The following is a 21,078-nucleotide window of genomic DNA, read 5'->3' as shown; positions in this document are numbered from 1 at the left end:
GTGCAGTCTCCTTGTGTTATCTTTATTATTTTCATCTCTGCACAAATATCCATATTTTCTTCTACTCTCATAACAAATTTTACAAACAAACAACGTGACATCACAAAATTTTCACAAGCCACATGTAAAACTATACAAACACTAACATTTATGAAAATGTAGTATAGATTACACTTGAAACTTATACAGCCATATCAAGTGGAATAATGTGATATATTAGAACATTAAAAAGCTAACATTTGATATATTTTCATTGTTATCTTTCTAATTTATTATACAAATAAGAACCACAAAGTGGAGACTAAGTGATATGATATATCATGTGACTGTATCACATTATTCATAGTCTCCAATTGCTGATCCTCATTGGCATTGTGCTCATGGTTTAGAAGAAGATTTGGCACTACTGCCTGATTGGCACTCATGCCAGTGGAACGTTAAAAACACATCTGAGTGTGATTGTTGCCAGGGCCACAGATTGGCTCCCATGCCAGTGGCACATAAAAATCACCATTCGAGCATGATCATTTCCAGCATCGCCTTACTGGCACATGTGCTGGTGGCACAGGAAAAACATGATGATGATTAATGAATATGTATAGACAAATGTTTTCTCCTATAGCCACAAGCTGACCAGAGCCTTGTCAGTAGATGTGGTAGACAGAAACTGAAAAAAGTCTATCATGTGTGCATATGTCTGTGTGTGTGTGTGTGTGTGTGTGTGCATGTTTCTCCTTGTCTTGACATTACATGGTTGTTATAAATAAATGTCATTCATTTCCAATATTCTGCAAAAGAAAAAAAGAAAAAATATAATTGTCTGGGCATGTGTATTCTTTTGTAGCAGTGTCAATATAAAGACAAACATACACATATATCATCATCATCATCATCATCGTTTAATGTCCGCTTTCCATGCTAGCATGGGTTGGACGGTTCAACTGGGGTCTGGCAAGCCCGAAGGCTGCACCAGGCCAGTCAGATCTGGCAGTGTTTCTACAGCTGGATGCCCTTCCTAACGCCAACCACTCCGAGAGTGTACATTTGTATAAATACATACACACAAACATATATACGTGTGTATAAATACACACACACACACACACACACATTGTATCAATAAAATTCCTAGCAATTCAATGACTCAATTTCAGAGCTAAATATTTATAGAACATAACAATAGAGATAACACATCTGTTGACACAAAATACAAATAAATGCATATATCTATATAAAAGCACCTGTGCTGGTGCTGTATATAAAGCTCCAGTCCACAGCATGAAAAAAAGCATCTTGCTCAAAGATACAATGCACCCCTGGGTATTGAACTTACAACCTTACAATCATGGGCCAAACACCCTAACTTCTAAGTCATGCACCTTCACCCTGCTGCTGCTGCTTTTATTAATACTATTTAACGCAATGACTATTTTCATTATTCCTTCTCAAATTAAGATAAAGTAAGTACCAGAGGCGTGCTGCCTGGGGAGACAAGGTAGGCAGTGCCTACCCTAAATAAAATAGATCAATAGCAACATTTTCATTTTTTGGCAAAATATGCACCTAATTCAATAAAATTATGAAGGTTACTCTGATTATTATGCATAAAATGTAAAATGCTTTATTTTTCTGTAGATTAGGTAGGCATAATTCGCCCCTGCCTTTCAATCTCAGTATTAAAACTATGCATTGAACTGCTGTAGTACACATGCTGCGTACATTCCTACAACAACGTTTTCTCTACATGCTATAAAGGCAGAAGTAAATCTACCTCCAACTCAGTTGTTTGCCTGTGTTTCGCTTATTTTTTGTGTGTTTTACTACATAAATGGCATGTGCCTGGTAAGTACCAGTAATATACTATGGTTTAGTAAGTTGAAAGTAAGCCTTTTACTCTTTATAGAGCATAGACCATCAACAATTTTCCTCCACTGTCCATGACCATACTCTCATTTCTTTGTCAGAGACTACATTGTCAACCTTCTTTACCAAGGCAACAGGGTGTGATCTGAGTGATGTCTTGCTGTTATTTCTAGTAGTTTGGATGACTATGTAGAGGCTCCCACTTTAAATGTTTTAAAGCATTTTAAAAAAATATAATGTCAATTAGTGTCAATGTAAATGAGACATAAACTACACAAAGCAATCAATTGCGTTCAAATAAATACAGATCTATGTAAAGACACCATTACACTTGTGTCTATGATTATTTGGAAAGGAGGGGGGTGCTGTAGTAACAATACAGGAAGAGAGGGAGGGAGAAACAGTAAGTTTACATAGAACAGCTGTTACTTGTGTGTGTGTGTGATTTATTGTAGGTTTTGTTATTGCTTTTGTTGTTATTGTCAGTGATATTTGAAATTCTGTTTCATTTAAGATCCTACATTCTCTATAACATGAATATTCTATGCATGTATATTTAAGCAAATTACATGCTTACATGCACAAAGCGGTCCATATTGACATATTGGGAAAAAAGAGCATTTGTGGATGTGTGCATGTGTGTTTGAAGGTAAATCACACTCATACTTGAATGTGCAAAATTTATAGATACGTATTGGGAAAGTAGATTTCTGTGTGTGCATGTGTGTGTATATGAAGAGCTCTGCTCGAAACGTTAAACCCTCCTTCTTTCCTGAGCATCCAATAATACTATATTTGTTCCACGCCCTCACGTTGTTGTGTTTTTTTGTGCTTTCTTGTTTGGATTAACTTTATATACCGCACACTCACACGGACCCCGGCCCTCCAAGTGCCTTGGATACCAATTCCATTTTTACACCTACGGATTACTGTTACCATTCTTCCGGAGTACGTCACTGAAATCGTGATTGGAAATCAAAAAGATTTGTCCATGACTCTTCCACTTTTTCCTCTTCCTTTTTTACCGTTCTTCTTCTACTTCCAATTTTCCACTTGTGTCGCCACCACTTACACCTCAAAATGTGACCTCATGTGTACCATTGGCGATTTTTTTTTTCCTCTGTCTTCCTTTCTCTGGATCTTTCCTTCTCCTATGTTTCCGACGAAGAGCTCCGCGCGAAACGTTAAACCCTCCTTCTTTCCTGAGCGTCCAATAATACTATATTTGTTCCACGTCCTCGCATTGTTGTGTTTTTTTGTGCTTTCTTGTTTGATTTAACTATATATATATATATATATATAATTTCTAATTTAATTAATTTTCTGAGTGTCTGTCTTAATTGAAACAGCTGTAAAGGATGTTTATTCTTTCATTTGTTTCAGTCATTTGACTGTGGCCATGCTGGAGTACTGCCTTTAGTCGAACAAATCGACCCCCAGGATTTATTCTTTGTAAGCCTAGTACTTATTCTATTGGTCTCTTGCTGAACCACTAAGTTACGGGGACATAAACACACCAACATCGGTTGTCGAGCGATGTGGAGGAACAAACACAGACACACAAATATATATATATATATATTATATATATATATATACATACATACATACATATATATATGTGTGTGTATGTATTACATATATATTATATATATGTATATATTTACATATATATATATATATCACCGTGACCGACCAGGCTATCAAATGTTGCTACACATCGCTGGTCACAATGCGCTTCGCATTGTTTTTAGCCTTCAAATGACGCTACCCCGCTAGCTAAGCGAGCAGGCCATATATATATAATATATATATATATATATAATATATATATATAGAATATATGTATATAGAATAAATGTATTTATAATTTATAGCTCCTTATCGTCCACGCTTCTCCCATAGGTTAGGCAAAATTTAGGTATTTATTATAGCTACTAGCCCGGTTTTCGCGGTGCACCCGCCCTCCCACCCCCACCACCGGTACAGGAAGTCCTAAATTTTTCTCATCCTTGTCTCCCTTATACACTCAAAGTCTTACGCCACCCCCACCTCCTCCATAAAAGGTAGTGTTCAGTCATTGCAAGATATGTTTAGTGTTGTATACGAGGTTTGAACTTAAGTTCCATTGTTTGTCTATGAATACTGCCAACGCGAGTTTTCTTTTCAGGTACATGACGCTATTAGGACCAATACCACTTCCACCCCCACCCACAGCCTCAGGGTTGGCACCCTCAACGTCGGCACACTGAAAGGCAGATCTGGCGAGATAGTTGAATTGCTTGAACGGAGGTGGGTTGATATATGCTGCATTCAAGAAGTGAGGTGGAGAGGAGGTTCTGCTAGGTTCCTCACAGGCAAAGGACAGAGAGGTACAAGATTTTCTGGGCTGGGAATACTGACGGAGTCGGGGGTGTGGGCATGCTTATCGCCGAAAAATGGGTAGATAAGGTAATCGAGGTAGTCAGAGTAAGTGACAGAATAATTAAGATTAGATTAGTGCTCCACCATAGTTTAGCAACTATTATATCGGCCTATGCCCCTCAGCCAGGGCTACCTGATGGACAGAAAGACTGTTCTATGACACCCTACTGCAGACCACATCATTGACGAACGACAGGGACCTTCTCTTTGTGGCTGGTGACTTCATTGGCATGTTGGACGACGTGCTGGGGGCTTCCATGGCGTGCATGGAGGCTACGGTTATGGTTCCCGCAACGAGGAGGGAACCAGGCTGCTGGAGTTCTGCGATGCGAATAGTCTTATGATTTGCAACACTAACTTCAGGAAACCGACAAGCCACCTGGTCACCTACCGATCGGGCCGGCATACTAGCCAAATCGACTAAATCCTTGCCAGAAAAAGGGAAAGATGGCTGCTTATAAATGCCAAAACCTTCCCAAGTGAAGAAAGCACCCCACAACATAGACTGGTAGTTAGTGACTTTAGGATCAGGACTAAGAGGGCGACTAGAAGACGACCAACATGGAGAAGAAGGGTCTGGAAGCTTAAAGACCCTGCGAATGGACAGAGATTTAGAGATATGTTATTTGAAGCTTTAGACGAAATGGAAGGGAGTATAGCTACGCATGGGGTAGAAGACAACTGGACGCTTCTGAGGGACAACCTGCTGAAAGCCGCTGACCAGATCTGTGGCTGGTGCAAAGTCCCCTTAAGACCCAAAATAACGTGGTGGTGGAACAAATTGTTGACAGGGCTATTAGACAAAAGAAACAGGCTTGGAAGGCCTGGAAGAACGGTGGTGGTAGCAGGGAAGTGTATCAGTCTGCCAGAAGGGAAGCCAGGAGACAGGTCTATCTAGCCAGAGGGAAGAGCAGAGAAGGAAAAATTTGCCAATGTCCTGCGTCGTGAGGATGAAAGACTTGAGGTATTTCGTGTTGCAAGACAGTGTGTGAGAGAGAATCGTGACGTGGTAGGAGAGAAATGTGTTCGCAAGGAGGACGGTTCACTTGCACTTAATGAGGGTGCAAAGAGAGAGACTTGGAGACGCCACTATGATAGGTTGCTGAATGAAGAAAATGAATGGGATAAAGAGAGTCTGCCGAATGTCGACCCAACAGAGGGACCAGCAATCCGAGTTAACAGTTCCTTAGTAGTAGATAGGCAATTAGAAGCATGAATGAAAACAGGGAAAGCCCCAGGCCCATCAGGAATTACTGCAGAGATGCTCAAAATATCTGGTGGTGTCGGCTATAGCTTAGTCACCCGTATAGTTAACCAGGTGATACACACAAGGGGGTCATACCCAATGACTGGTGTGTAGCAGCATAATAGTCAACTGCTACAAAGGTAAAGGCGACGCCCTAGAGACAAATAACTACAGGGGCATCAAGCTGCTGGATCAGGTAATGAAGGTTACGGAGAGGGTTGTAGCCGAACTAATTAGAGAGAGAGTTACCTAGATGATATGCAGTTTGGGTTCGTGCCAGGGAAAAGTACTACTGATGCTATATTCCTGGTAAGACAGCTGCAGGAGAAATACCTAGCCAAAGATAAGCCCTTGTACCTGGCTTTTGTTGACTTGGAGAAAGCCTTTGACAGGGTCCCCCGGTCCCTTATCTGGTGGTCAATGAGGAAACTAGGGATAGAAGAATGGTTGGTGAGAGCTGTGCAAGCCATGTACAGAGACGCTGCTAGTAAGGTGAGGGTGGGCAACGAGTACAGTGAAGAATTCCGGGTAGAGGTTGGGGTCCACCAAGGTTCAGTCCTCAGTCCCCTCCTATTTATCATAGTCCTCCAGGCAATAACGGAGGAATTCAAGACAGGTTGCCCCTGGGAGCTCCTCTATGCTGATGACCTTGCTCTAATTGCTGAGTCACTATCAGAACTGGAGGAGAAGTTCCAGGTGTGGAAACAAGGATTAGAATCGAAGGGCCTTAGAATCAACCTAGCCAAAACCAAAGTTCTAATAAGTAGGAAGGTAGATCAATCACAAACGCCTTCAGGTAGATGGCCCTGCTCGATCTGTAAAAAAGTGTGTAGGTAGAAACTCTATAAGATGCACCAAGTGTAAGCTATGGACACATAAGAGGTGCAGCAATGTCAAAGGAAGGCTAACTAGAAAATAGTTTTTGTCTGTGGCAAATGCTCAGAGCAATAAACACTGGAAATATGCAGAGACCAACTTCTGCCACGTTCCAGGGAGACAAACTAGAAGTAGTTGATAGCTTCCGCTACCTAGGAGACCAAGTCAGTAGCGGGGGTGGGTGTGCTGAAAGTGTACTGCTAGAGTAAGAATAGCCTGGGCAAAGTTTTTAGAGAGCTCTACCCCTGCTGGTGACAAAAGGCCTCTCGCTCAGAGTAAAAGGCAGACTGTATGATGCATGTGTACGTACAGCCATGCTACATGGTAGTGAAACATGGGCCGTGACTGCTGAGGATATGCGTAAGCTCGCAAGAAATGAAGCCAGTATGCTCCGATGGATGTGTTGTAAGTCAGTGTTCATAATCGTCAGAGTGTAAGTTCCTTGAGAGAAAAGCTGAACCTAAGAAGCGTCAGTTGTGGCGTGCAAGAGAGACGGCTGCGCTGGTATGGTCATGTGACAAGAAAGGCTGAAGATAGTTGTGTGCAAAAGTGCTACACCCTAGCAGTGGAGGGAACCTGTGGAAGAGGTAGACCCAGGAAAACCTGGGACGAGGTGGTGAAGCACGACCTTCGAACTTTAGGTCTCACTAAGGAAATGTCTAGAGACCGAGACCTATGGAAGTATGCTGTGCATGAGAAGACCCGGCAAGACTAGTCAGGCCATAACCCGTGGCCCCGACCTGGGACGTAGTCAGTCCTGTGCATACCTTCCTTCTCGTGACACTTATGAAGACCTGTTGAGGCAAGTGAAAATCAAATCAAATCAAAACAAATCAAAATAGATGAACATCAGTGGAATTGTATTGTTTGTGGTGCCAGTGCCGGTGGCACACAAGAAAACCACCCAAACGTGGCCGTAACCAGTACCGCATCGACTGGCCTCCGTGCTGTGGGCACAACAAACACCATCCGATCGTGGCCGTTCGCCAGCCTCATCTGGCACCTGTGCCGGTGGCACATAAAGAACCATCCGAAGACCCGGCGACGTAGTCAGTCCACCTGTGCATACCTTCCCTCTTATGACACTTGTGAAGACCTGTTGAGGCAAGTGTGTGACACTTGTGAAGACCGTTGAGGCAAGTGAAAATCAAAACAAATCAAAATAGATGAATATCAATGGAATTTGTATCTTTGTGGTTCCAGTACGGTGGCACACAAGAAAACCATCCGAAGTGGCCGTAGCTGGTACCGCATCGACTGGCCTCCGTGCTGTGGGCACAACAAACACCATCTGATCGTGGCCGTTCGCCAGCCTCACCTGGCACCTGTGTCGGTGGCACATAAAAACACCATCCAAAGACCCGGCGACGGCGACGTAGTCAGTCCACTGTGCATACCTTCCCTCTTATGACACTTGTGAAGACCTGTTGAGGCAGAGGCAAGTGTGTGACACTTTGTGAAGACTGTTGAGGCAGAGGCAAGTGTGTGACACTTGTGGAGACTGTTGAGGCAAGTGTGTGACACGCGTGACACTTGTGAAGACCTGTTGAGGCAAGTGAAAATCAAATCAAATCAAACCAAATCAAAATAGATGAACATCAATGGAATTTGTATCTTTGTGGTTCCAGTACCGGTGGCACACAAGAAAACCATCCGATCGTGGCCGTTCGCCAGCCACATCTGGCACCTGTGTCGGTGGCACATAAAGACACCATCCGAAGACCCGGCGACGTAGACAGTCCACCTGTGCATACCTTCCTTCTTGTGACACTTGTGAAGACCTGTTGAGGCAAGTGACACTTGTGAAGACCTGTTGAGGCAAGTGAAAATCAAATCAAATCAAAACAAATCAAAATAGATGAGCATAAATGGAATTTGTATCTTTGTGGTACCAGTGCGGTGGCACACAAGAAAATCATCCGAACGTGGCCGTAGCCAGTACCGCATAGACTGGCCTCCGTGCTTTGGGGACGTAACAACACCATCCGATCGTGGCCGTCCGCCAGCCTCATCTGGCACCTGTGTCGGTCTGGTGGCATAAAAACACCATCCGAGCGTGGCCGTTCTGCCAGCCTCGTCTGGCACCTGCCAGCCTCATCTGGCACCTGTGTCGGTTTGGCACATAAAAACACATCCGAGCGTGGCCGTCTGCCAGCCTCGTCTGGCACCTGTGTCGGTGGCACATAAAAACACCATCCGAGGTGGCCGTTCGCCAGCCTCGTCTGGCACCTGTGTCGGTGGCACATAAAATCACCCACTACACACTCTCGGAGTGGTTGGCGTTAGGAAGGGCATCCAGCGTAGAAACACTGCCAGATCTGACTGGCCTGGTGCAGCCTTCGGGCTCCCCAGACCCCAGTTGAACCGTCCAACCCATGCTAGCATGGAAAACGGACGCTAAATGATGATGATGATGATGATATATATAAATTTAACAATTAAGGATAACTTCTTATTAAGAAGTTATCCTTAATTGTTAAATTTATTCCAAAATACTTTTCCTACCCGACATGCAGTTCAAAAAAGCCCGCCATTTACCGAATATATGATTTATAAACATTCCATGTGCTTGGCCGGAGTGAATAGATGTCTGTTCGTCTTCCCTAGGTAAGGTTGGTGGTTTATTTATGATGTGTTCAGAATCAGTTCTGCTGAGGATCATAAGACGTAAGTTAAATGTGAAATCACGGTGATACAGAACTAAATTCATTTTTAAATGTCTTGCTTTGAAGAACTGCATTTAGGTATGATATATTGTAATTTTGGTAGTAATGACTTTGTCCCTCTTAGTGTGAGGCATTTATGTGTATTAATGCCCTCTATACATATATTATATATTATATATATATATATATATATATATATATATAATATTATATATATATATAATATATATATATATATGTATGTATGTATGTATGTATATACATATATATATACATATTAAGGAATATAATTCCAAACTTACAGGGGGAAAATTTCCTTTAGAAATACTAATTCAAATTTCACAAAATATAATATATATATATATAAATTAGAATTGATAAATAAGGGTGAAAAATTAGATATTAATTTAATAATACCATCAGTTTAACACCAAGTGGCTTAGCACATAAAAACCAGGGAGACAATACAAATTTATACATAAATATAAGAGAGTTACCGTTAAGTGGTTAACTCTAGTACTAAAAATAGCTCCTTATTCTGGTATAGCCACAGAAGTTGTTTCCACAAAGAAATAACATTACCCTCAATGTAAGGAAAGTGAAACAACGAAAAGATAGATTAATGCTGAACAATTGTTTCTTTATCAATATAATATGCAATTATACTCACATATTTATCTATAAGTCATCAGCAGCATTTGTCTTCGATACAATTTATTGGACCCTCACGAGCATCAAGTACCCATGCGGTCCAATCGATTGATAAAGAAACAATTGTTCAGCATTAATCTATCTTTTCGTTGTGTTTCACTTTCCTTACGTTGAGGGTAATGTTATTTCTTTGTGGAAAGATCAGATTGGGCCTGGTGCTGCCTTCTGGCTTCCCAGACCCCAGCTGAACCGTCCAACCCATGCTAGCATGGAAAGCGGACGCTAAATGATGATGATGATGATGATGATATATATCAAAATAAGCACAAGGATATCCAGAGGTAATGCAGTACAATCTTTTCATGTAACTCCATTTAAATGAGCAATGTAATCATTACATCAATTTAAAATGTAGAGCAATCTTCAGCTGCACAAAGACATAGAATTTAATTAAATTAGAACAGATGGACACATTAGTATAATTATGCCTAAAATTTCCAAGAACTTAAGGAGATAGACAAAGAACATGTTGTCTCTACTTCAGTATAGAAGCTACTAAGATTATCAAGGAGACTGCCTGCCACTGATATTTTGTCTATATGGGATCGTGTGTATATATATATATATAGATACACACAATCAGATTGAGCCTGGTGCAGCCTCTGGCTCACCAGTCCTCAATCAAACCGTCAAACCCATGCCAGCATGGAAAGCGGATATTAAACGATGATGATGATGATACACACACAACAGGTTTCATATATTCAATTTTCCTCTACCAAATTCACTCCCAAGGCATTGAACGTTGGTTGGCCCAGGACCATAGTAGATGACTCTTGCCGATGGTGATGTGCAATGGGACTGAACCCGAAACCATGTGGCTGCAAAGTAAATTTCTTAACCACACAGCCATACCCATGTCTCTTAATGAATTAAAATTCTATAATTTATCATTTATGTTGGTGCACACTTTAAAGAGTTATGTCCATTGTGTCGAGAAATGCTTTATTTCTAATCACAAATGATGAGTTTGTTGGGTTTTTTTCACCCAAAGCTCATAAAGGTCATCTGATGACAGACTTTGAATGGCAACAGTTGTTTCTTAATAAATGAAAGGTTTTTTTTCCTACTGAGAATACTGTGTGTCTGATATGCATGTGTGTCTATGTGTAGATATAAATGTATATCTGTGTGTATGTATATATATGTATGTGTATGTAAATATTTGTATGACTAAAACAAATAAAAAATAAAAGAAGTCCGGTATACTTTTACCAAATTGACACTACACACACATACGCACATGTACATAGAAACACATGTAGATGTTCTCTTGCTCTGTATGATGTAACAGCTTTTTGTTTTGTATGATGTAACAACAGACAAAAATTTAGAAATCCTTTTGGTGATTTCTCTCTATTCTGATCTATTTTCAGGTAAAACCCAGGAGCATGTGAACCATATAAAAGAAATTATAACACTACGAAAGATTATATCCACAACAGTACACACGAAATCATTATCACAGGTGCCAATCAAATTCACAAAACCTAGTAAACCACCCTTGAAAAATATCACCAAAAATGAAACCATCGTAAAAAAAAGCCAATTAGACAAAGTATTACAAATTGGAGAGACATTAAAAAACAAAACACTGGAAAAACTGTCAGCGATCGGTGTGATAAAGACTCGTCCAGTGATAAAGTTTATAAGCGAGTCTTTCAAATTAGATCTGAACATCACGATGATAGATCTCGCAGACTTCATGAAAGACACTCATAACTTGAACCAAGTCAAATTAACGAAAGGAGATATAAAAAAAAATATACCTTTGCAAAACAACTCCACTAAAACAGTGTCAAATGGTACTGCGGCCAGTTTGCTAACGAACAGTTTCTGTCGGTGCTTTCACGTGCAGTGTGTCTGTTGTGCTTGGATTAACATGACTAGACTGCACCTTAGTGAGAAAGCATGTGCAAATTTTACACTTTTACCAAAATTTCAAGTAAGTACTACTGGGGTTCATTTGGTGTTTTTTTGTTTTTTTTTTATGGTTGTTTTTCCATGTTAGCATAAATGAATGTATACTAACGAGGTATTATTTTCACAGCCAGATACTCTTCATGTAGCTAACCCTTGATTAAGCATTTTTTTTGATTCCATGTTCTTTCAAAAGTGCAAAGCTACAGGACAATTTGCAAACAAGGAACGTCAACATCAATTTTGGGCTCAGACACTTTCATGTAAAAATGTGGAATGGAAGCATTCACAGGGATATATGCACTTACATACACACAACATATGCACACATACATACATACATACATACACACATATACACACACACATGCATACATATATACATGCATGCATGGTGATTGCTCTATCATCACAGATGGTTGCTATCTTCTTGTGCATTCATATTTTCAATGGCATTTCTGATTTTCCATCCATGACCTCCCAGATAACTATTTAGTCCCCAGTGCAGGTCTGCATGATTTGAAGTGTAAGTGACCAATGAAAGTTGCAAGCACTGTGTACTTGCAATTAGGTCTGCACACATCACAACTCTTCTATCAGCGTAGCGCTTTCAGTAGATAGGTTGACCAATGAAAAAGACATCTGTACATTATTGGAATATAATAATAAATGCTTGCACCACACAAGTGCCACTCCCTGACTCTCTGTAATTAATACCAAGTGACAGGCCGAAGAAAGATGAACAATGATCACGTGAAACTACAGGTTTTATGGCAGAGTATTCCTCATGTAGAAGGTTGCTATGACACTAGCTAGGCAGGGTCACTCACTCATCAATGCAAGGTAACCTTGGGCATGACTTCAAGCAATATCTTGTAGTGGGACTATGGTTCAAGAATTCCAGAATTTTAAGGAGTATGGAACCACCACTTAGCCACTATTGTTCTCAGGTCTAATCCAACCCAGATAAATAGCACCTGTCAGGGACATACATACATGCATGCATAGGTGTAATAGAAAAAAGTATGAACAGACCATGTCCAAGTATCAAATCAATTTCTAACATATTGAAGACAGATATATAAAAATATAGCAGGGAACTATGTTGTATAGCCAGCTGGTGACGATGTCTCGTGGGGTTAAATTACAGCAACGTTAGTCCTAAACCAGGATGCTATGTTATGCTGGCAAACAATCTTTACTACAAAGTACTGTTGCTGAATATCTCACGTTGTGAGATTCAAAAATAGTAATTTTCTAATAGCAGGAAACCATGAAAAAGCTAGAGGCTGAAGAGTGATGATTTGATGCTGACGGGTACGTGTCTGGATGAGGTAGAAATAATTTCTCAGTGTTGAGTTGACCTATGTAAATAAGTAAAGTCCATGATATTGCAGGTGAAAAATCCATAAATGATAGAAAGGTAAGATGCTGGTAGTACTTTACAGCTGTTTCTGGGACAGCTGCATGTTAGATTTAGATCTGTGCATTTTATTTGCAACACAGAATGTGATATGTAACCCATCCCATCATCTGAAGATATGGTGTAGTATAGTACAGTTGTGGTTTATGCCAACTATAGAATTATACCACCCACACATAACAAGAAAACTTCTCACACACCCTACCACAACAAACTAAACTACTTCTCTACATCTCTTCTCTTCCTCACATTTCCGTTTCATGCACTATACTTACTTCCCACTCCCCAATCCTGTCCTTTTAGTCCTGCCTCACTGTATCATTGCTATCTGCTAGCCCCTGATCTGTGTGTTCCACCCATATGTAACAAGAAAGCTTTTCACAAGCCCTACCCCCAACAAACCAATCTACATCTCTACATTTCTCTTCTTCACATTTCCTCCTTCATGCACTATGCCTCCCTCTCACTCCCCAATCCCGTCCTCTCAACCCTGTTTCTCTGTATCATTGCTATCTGGTAGACCCCCTCTCTCTTGGTAACCTTGTACCTCCTCTACAGCAAGACACCTGTCACCATCTCACCATAACCTTTCATCATCTAAGACAACATCACCTCCTCCAATCCCCCTCCCTTCTCAAAAGATTTTTGTCTTGCAGGTTACTTGGCAACCCTGTCAGTGCAGGTGCCACTTAAAAAGCATCCAATCCACACTGTAAAGTGGTTGGCATTTGGAAGGGCATCCAGCTGTAAAAACTATGCCAAAACTGACCTTGCCTGTGCTTATGCCACATAAAAAGCACCAAGTCCACTCTGCTGGGTACTTGGTGTTAGGAAGGGCATCCAGCTGTAAAAATCCTGCCAAAACAGTTACAGAAGCCTGGTGCAGGCTTCTGACTGGCCGGCTCCTGTCAAACCGTCCCACCTATGCCAACATGGAAGGTGGACATTAAACAATGATGATGATGATATAGTATACTTGTAAAATATACTAGCTATTGTAACTTCTTAATGCTAAAGGTGACAAAGTTATCTCTAAGAAGCTCAACTTGCTAGAAATAGTAACCCTATCGCCACTTAAACTACCACTCTCTAAAAAAGGAAAGTCTCATTATATAATGTCATTCAAAATAATCTATATCTAATTAAAAGACAGAATGGTCACAGCTGAAAAATATTTGATTATCGCTCTCCTAGATTAGGATGGAATTAGGATTAAGCAACAATAACATCTGCTGCAAAAGTTGACCAATCTTTTAATGAAAGAAATAGTTAAAATCTCTTTGCTGTTTCCAGATGTTGTCAGTGAATTGCTGCAACTTTCAGGCATAAAATGTTTGAATTGAGTTTAACAAAACAATGGAGGTAGAAGTTAATTTATATTATGAGACATTTTCAGTAGTAGTATTGACATTTTCAACATTTTATTGCCGGCAAGATTTTTTATCGGTACATTTTGAAATGGAATCTGGTACAGCTTGAAATGTGTGGAGAACGCAAACCTTGTGGTAATTATAAATGAAATGAGTTGTAATTCATTGATGAGTAATTTGCTTTGAGGTTGTGTGGTGTGTGGTATGTTTATGTTTGTGTGGGTGGGTGTGTCAAACTTCTTTCATTAGACTGTGGCCATGCTGGGGAATCACCTTGCAGATTTTAGTCATATGAATCAACTCCAGTATCATCATCATCATCATCATCATCATTGTTTAATATCCATTTTCCATGCTGGCATGGCTTGGACGGTTTGACTGAGGACTGGCAAGCTGTGAGGCTGCACCAGGCTCCAATCTGATTCAGCAAGGTTCCTACAGCTGGATGCCCTTCCTAATGCCAACCACTCCAAGAGTGTAGTGGATGCTTTCTATGTGCCACGGGCATGGAGACCAGTGACACTGGCATCGACCACACTTGAATAGTGCTTTTTACATTCCACCAGCACGGGTGCCAGTCAGGTGGCACTGGAATCAACTATAACTATGATTTCAGTTGGCTCAACAGGTCTTCTCAAGTACAGCATATTGCCTGATGATTGAAGGGGCACTTTTAAATGGGCCAGTTATACAACACCGGCATCGGCCGTGGCTATGATCTAACTTGGCTTGCTAGGTCTTCTCAAGCACAATATATCTCCAAAGGTCTCGGTCACTTGTCATTGCCTCTATTTTTTTACAGGCCTCACCAATGATCTGTTGGTCTCTTTTGCTGAACTGGTCTGTTACAAGGACACCAACACCAGTTGTCAAAAAATGGTGAGAGACAAACACAGACACAAAGGCATGCACGCATACACGTATACATATATATGGCAGGCTTCTTCCAGTTTCCATCTACTAAATCCACTGACAAGGCTTTAGTTGACCTGGGGTCATAGCAAAAGGCACTTGCCCAAAGTGCCACATGTGATTTTTAAAAAATATTTTGTGACTTTGTTGGAGATGGAAAGGAATTCCAATAATCTTTTGTAGGGCCTTCCAGAGATGTACTTAGGACTAAGTTACTGCTGTGTCCTTTCTATTTTTAAGAGAGTGGCAGTGGCGGTGGCGACGGCATGATGCAGTCTTTGGACTCATCAAATCCTCTCAAACCATGCCGGCATGGAGTAAAGTCATTAAATTATGATTGTGGTGGTGGTAGTGGTGGAAGGGGCATGCCAAAGCTGACATAGCGGCGTGGCACAGTTCTGTGGCTCATTGGATCCTATGAAACCGTCTAGCCCATTCCTGCATAGAAATGGCCATTAAATGATAATAATGATGCTGTTTAGAACCTCTCTTGTTGATTCTTACTGTTTATAACGATGTTCCTGTTGTTTAGTTCCAGGACCATCCTGACCCCATACAGTAGTAGCAGCAGCTGCAGGCGTGGCTGTGTGGTTAAGATATTCACTCCTTAACCACATGATTTGATCCCACTGTGCAACAGTTCTCAACACCTGTGGTTATGTGCTTGGTCACAACATAACTTTATATTGATTTGCTTCATTTTGAAATAGTATTGTTATAAACTATAAAGTGTCTACTGAATATTGTCCTACATTCATGGCCTGGTGAACTACACAGTCACTGTGCTGTTGTCATCATCACCATCTTCATTTTCATGTCTGATTTTTTTTTCCATGCCTGCATGGGTCGGATGTATTTTTTCTCCAACACAACATTCGTCCGCTTGTTTGTCATCTCCTTTGCAAGGCTCCACTTCCCTAAGATCAGCCAACACCACTTCACCACCAGCACTGAGATTTCTCTGTACCACCAGGAAATCATGTCAGTGACTAGGTTGGCAGATGAGCAAAGAAGTATATTCAACACTTTATAACAGTGTATATACGGGGGTGAGTCAAAAAGTAATGCCATTTTGTTTAGGACAGGTATAATTACCAACACAAGAACGTGTATCATACATCAAAATGAAGCTGGTCCTCTGTGGATCACATCCCTACTTCTCAACATAATCACCATTTCTCTCAGTAGCAATGTTCCACCTTCGAATGAGAGCATGTATCCCTGCCCCGTAAAATTCAGTTGACTGTTCTTTGAGCCACTTCTTCACTACAGTTTTCACTTCCTCATCACTGAACTGTTATTGTCACTGGACCATCATCTCTTCAGCCCCATGAAAGAGGGTTTGAGAGGCAAACATTATTCCAGTGATGAGGAAGTGAAAATTATAGTGAAGAAGTGGCTCAAAGAACAGTCAACAGAATTTTACAGGGCAGGGATACATGCTCTCATTCGAAGATGGAACATTACTATTGTGAGAAACGGTGACTATATTGAGAAGTAAGGATGTGATCCACAGAGGACCAGCTTCATTTTGATGTATGATACATGTTCCTGTGTTGGCAATTATACCTGTCCTAAACAAAATGGCATTACTTTTTGACTCACCCTCATATCATTATAAATGAGGGCAACAAAGACTAACTGTAAGTGTTTGTACATTTTTTTAAATGGCAGCTATAACTCCTATCAAAACGCAATCGTTTCTGTTTGCAAAGATACTATCTCAGATCAAAATACTTGTCAAACAAGTGTACGTATTGATTACTGCACCTTTGCTTGGTATGAGTTAAATAAGTGATTTTTATTATCTTGACCTTGTTCACAATGACTATAGTGAGGTTGAAGATATATTGCTCCTTGCCTTATGTGATTACTGCAGGATAATGTTGAACAGCAGGTGTTTTATGTTTCCATTGTAGATTATCTTCTATCTTTTACTTGTTTCATTTGTTGGACAGTGGCCATGCTGGAGCACCACTTTGAAGAATTTTTTTAGTCAGATGAATTGACCCCAGTAACTATTTTTTTTTAAAGCCTGGTACTTATTCTATCAGTCTGTTTTGCTGAACTGCTAAGTTACAAGGACATAAATACACCAACTCTGGTTGTCAAGTGGTGGTTGGAGACAGACACAAAGACACACACTCAGATATATGTGTGTGTGTATGTATGTATATATGTATGTATGTGTGTGTGTGTGCATATATATATATGTATATAAATATACATATATGTATGTGTGTGTATGTATATATATATATATATATATATATATATATATATATATATATATATATAAATATACATATATGTATCTGTGTGTGTGTATATATATATATACAAAGTGTTTCAAAAAATTTTCATATCATTTGGGATGTAAATATCACAGGAACTACATAATCAAAGCAAATGAAACTAAACAGGCTTAATGTTGAGCAATGTAAGATTTATTCCTCCAAATTTGAATGAGAAATTCAAAGGTATGTGGATTCCATGAATGATTTCACAAATGTTCAATATGCGCACTGCCTGAGACAGTACACATCCAGTCGGTAGTCCAGCTCCTCCCAAACACACTGCAGCATGTCTTGGGTAACAGTCTCCAGTGTGGTAGTGATTCTCTGCTCGAGTTCCTCTAACTTTGCAGGAAGTGGGGTGACATAGACTAGGCCCTTCACATAGCCCCATGTTTGTGCTTTTGCTTGTCATCTGCCTGAACAATGGCCTGAACAAGCTGCAACTTGTAGGGTTTCATTAGCATGTGTTTCCTCAGGATGTGCCAAACTGTCATTGGAGAAATCTGGGTTCCCAGACTTGTTCTTCTTATGGACTTCTTGGAACTTCACAAGAGTTTTTGGTGAACCTGCTTGACCATCTCTTCCAATGTTAGTGGTCATCCAGATCCTTTTGCCCTGCACAGACAGCCTTCCTCTTTGAATTTTTTGTGCCGTGTCCAAATCTGCATTGCCGTTTGTGACTTTTTAGAGAATCCTCTCACAAATGCACTCTGCACAGTCTTGTTCGACTGTGTTCGAGCATACTCCAACACACAAAACGCCTTTTCTCTTCCAGTGAATGCCATTTCTATACCTGAAAAAATAAGCATATCAAACATTAAGCTTAAATTGTGACCTGTTTTTACACATGCTGTTAAAATTTGAAGTCATTTGAACAAGAACTAGCAAAGTTATTAGATTGCAAAATGATATCAAATTTTTTGAAACACCCTGTATATGTATGTACATATATATATATATATATATATATATATATATATATATATATTATATATATATATATATAAATATATCAACATCACCATCACCATTTAACGTATGCTTTCAATGCTGGCATGGGTTAGATGGTTTGACTGAGGACTAGCAAGCCAATAGGCTACACCAGGCTCCAATCTGATCTGATCTGGTATGGTTTCTACAGATGAATGCCCTTCCTAATGCCAACCACTATGAGAGTGTAGTAGATGCTTTTCACGTGCCACTGCCATGAGGGCCAGTCAGGCGGTACTAGCATCACTGGCAACGACCACACTCGAATGGTGCTTTTTACGTGCCACTAGCACAGGAGCCAGTGAGGCAGCACTGGCAACAGCCATGCTATATACATATAAAAAATGTTAAGGAAAATTTCAGATAGGTTCAACAATTTATTTATACATATATTCTGCCATAGATCAATGCATATCAGTCCTTAAAATATACCAAAATGTCAGTCGTCAAAATATTAAAACATATTAAAAATTCATGAATACACAAATACATAAAAATCTAACATACATATATAAATAGATGGGTGTCAATAGGTTAGAATGGTATCGTAAAAATCATTAAGAATAAAAGTATGCTCTTACGAAAAGGTGAATAAAGTAAAGTCTTTTGAAGACTGAACAAAAAAAAAACGTAGTGTTGAGGTTGGAATATTTCAAAAACATATGTAAATAATCCAAGAGAATAAGTACCTTATTTTACCTTAACAACATTACTTATTCTCTCAGATTATTTACATATGTTTTTTGAAAAATTCCAACCTCAACACTTCAATGTTGTTGTTTTTTGTTTGCTCTTCAGAAGACTTTGCTTTATTCACCTTTTTGTAACTCATTCACACTCATCTATTTATATATGTGTATTAGATTTTTATGTGTTTGTGTATTCATGAATTTTTAATATGTTTTAATATTTTAATGACTGATACATTGATGTATTTTAAAAACTGATATGCATTGATCTATGGCAGAATATATGTATAAATAAACGGTTGAACCTATCTGAAATTCTCCTTAACATTTTTTTTATACCTTGGCATCCCACATCTTTTATCTGAGAACTTCTGAGTAGTGCCTATACAGTAAACAAAGAAACTTTACTATATATATATATATATATATATATATATATATATATATATATATATATATATATATATATATAGACCAGAGCAAGCACATAAATGCAAAACAAGGTGGAAAAAATAGTACTCAAATACCAGAGATAGAGTGATATGCTTCATTAAAAAGCAGCAAAAATATTTTTGCTGCTTTTTGATAAATTATATATATATATATATTATTATTATGGCTGCCCCCTCGTTATCGAGTATGGCCATTGCACGAAGCTTAACTGTTACTGGTGCTGTGATCGAATGTGACTTTTTAGCCCAGCTCAAGATCTACAATGTCTTGTGCAGAATTGGCAACTAATACCTTCACCGGTAATAGCCGGCTGTAGTTGTAACTGGGCTTCATGTACCTTTGCATGTTGTTTAAGTCCTCTTGCTGAATTACACTCTCTTCCACATGCCCGACAGATATGATTAGTATGGTGTGTTACACCACCACCAGTGGCCAGGTTGTCACTCATCTGTCTCACTTTATGACTACGAAGATGACTCTCTATATATATACACACATGATGGCCTTCTTTCAGTTTCCATACACCAAATCCACTCACAAAGCTTTAGTTGCCCCAAGGCTATAGTAGAAGGTGTCATGCAATGGGACTGAACCCACTCATAACCTTTTATCAATGACAAAAAAAGGTATTTTTGTGGCCATTGCCAGTACCGCCTGACTGGCCCTCATGCCGGTGGCACGTAAAAGCACCCACTACACTCTTGGAGTGGGTGGCATTAGGAAGGGCATCCAGCTGTAGAAACTCTGCCAGATCAAGATTGGAGCCTGGTGCAGCCATCTGGTTCGCCAGTCCTCAGTCAAATTGTCCAACCCATGCTAGAAATAACAGACAATTATCCCTCAATTAAATATCGTAATGTTTTAGTAAAGATAAAACACACTTCATTATATAATCCTTGGTGCTCTGTGCTTGGGAGAAAGACCAGATGCTCATAACTGGAATGTCTTTGATTAGGACTGATCTGTAGCTAAACACCCCTCATCATCATTGTTTTAATGTCCACTTTCCGTAGCTTGTACAGATTGGATGGAATCTATTGAGGCAGATGCCCTTCCTGTCGCCAACCCTCATTTTTTTTCAAGCAAGGTAATGTTTTTGCAGAATCATATCATACAAACAATGTCGTTCACACTGTTTGTATGACTGAGACAATCATTTACGACTATCACATGATGTCAGGGTAATGAGACTTAAACACTTAGTGGTTTAGCAAAAGAGACTGATAGAATAATAGGAA

At 39.8% G+C, this 21,078-nt stretch overlaps 1 protein-coding gene across 1 annotated transcript in view; it reads left to right on the top strand.

The window, feature by feature from the left end:
* Window positions 1–21,078, top strand: part of LOC115216684 — a 62,368-nt gene that overhangs the window by 25,237 nt on the left and 16,053 nt on the right. The window contains exon 2 of the mRNA XM_029786197.2: window positions 11,163–11,731. Within this exon, the coding sequence (XP_029642057.1) occupies window positions 11,163–11,731 (569 nt within the window). The remainder of the gene's footprint in view (window positions 1–11,162; window positions 11,732–21,078) is intronic.

The sequence above is a fragment of the Octopus sinensis genome, linkage group LG10, assembly GCF_006345805.1.
Source record: "Octopus sinensis linkage group LG10, ASM634580v1, whole genome shotgun sequence".
NCBI classification, from domain to species: Eukaryota; Metazoa; Mollusca; class Cephalopoda; order Octopoda; family Octopodidae; genus Octopus; species Octopus sinensis.
This window is presented reverse-complemented; position numbering and strand designations above follow the sequence as displayed.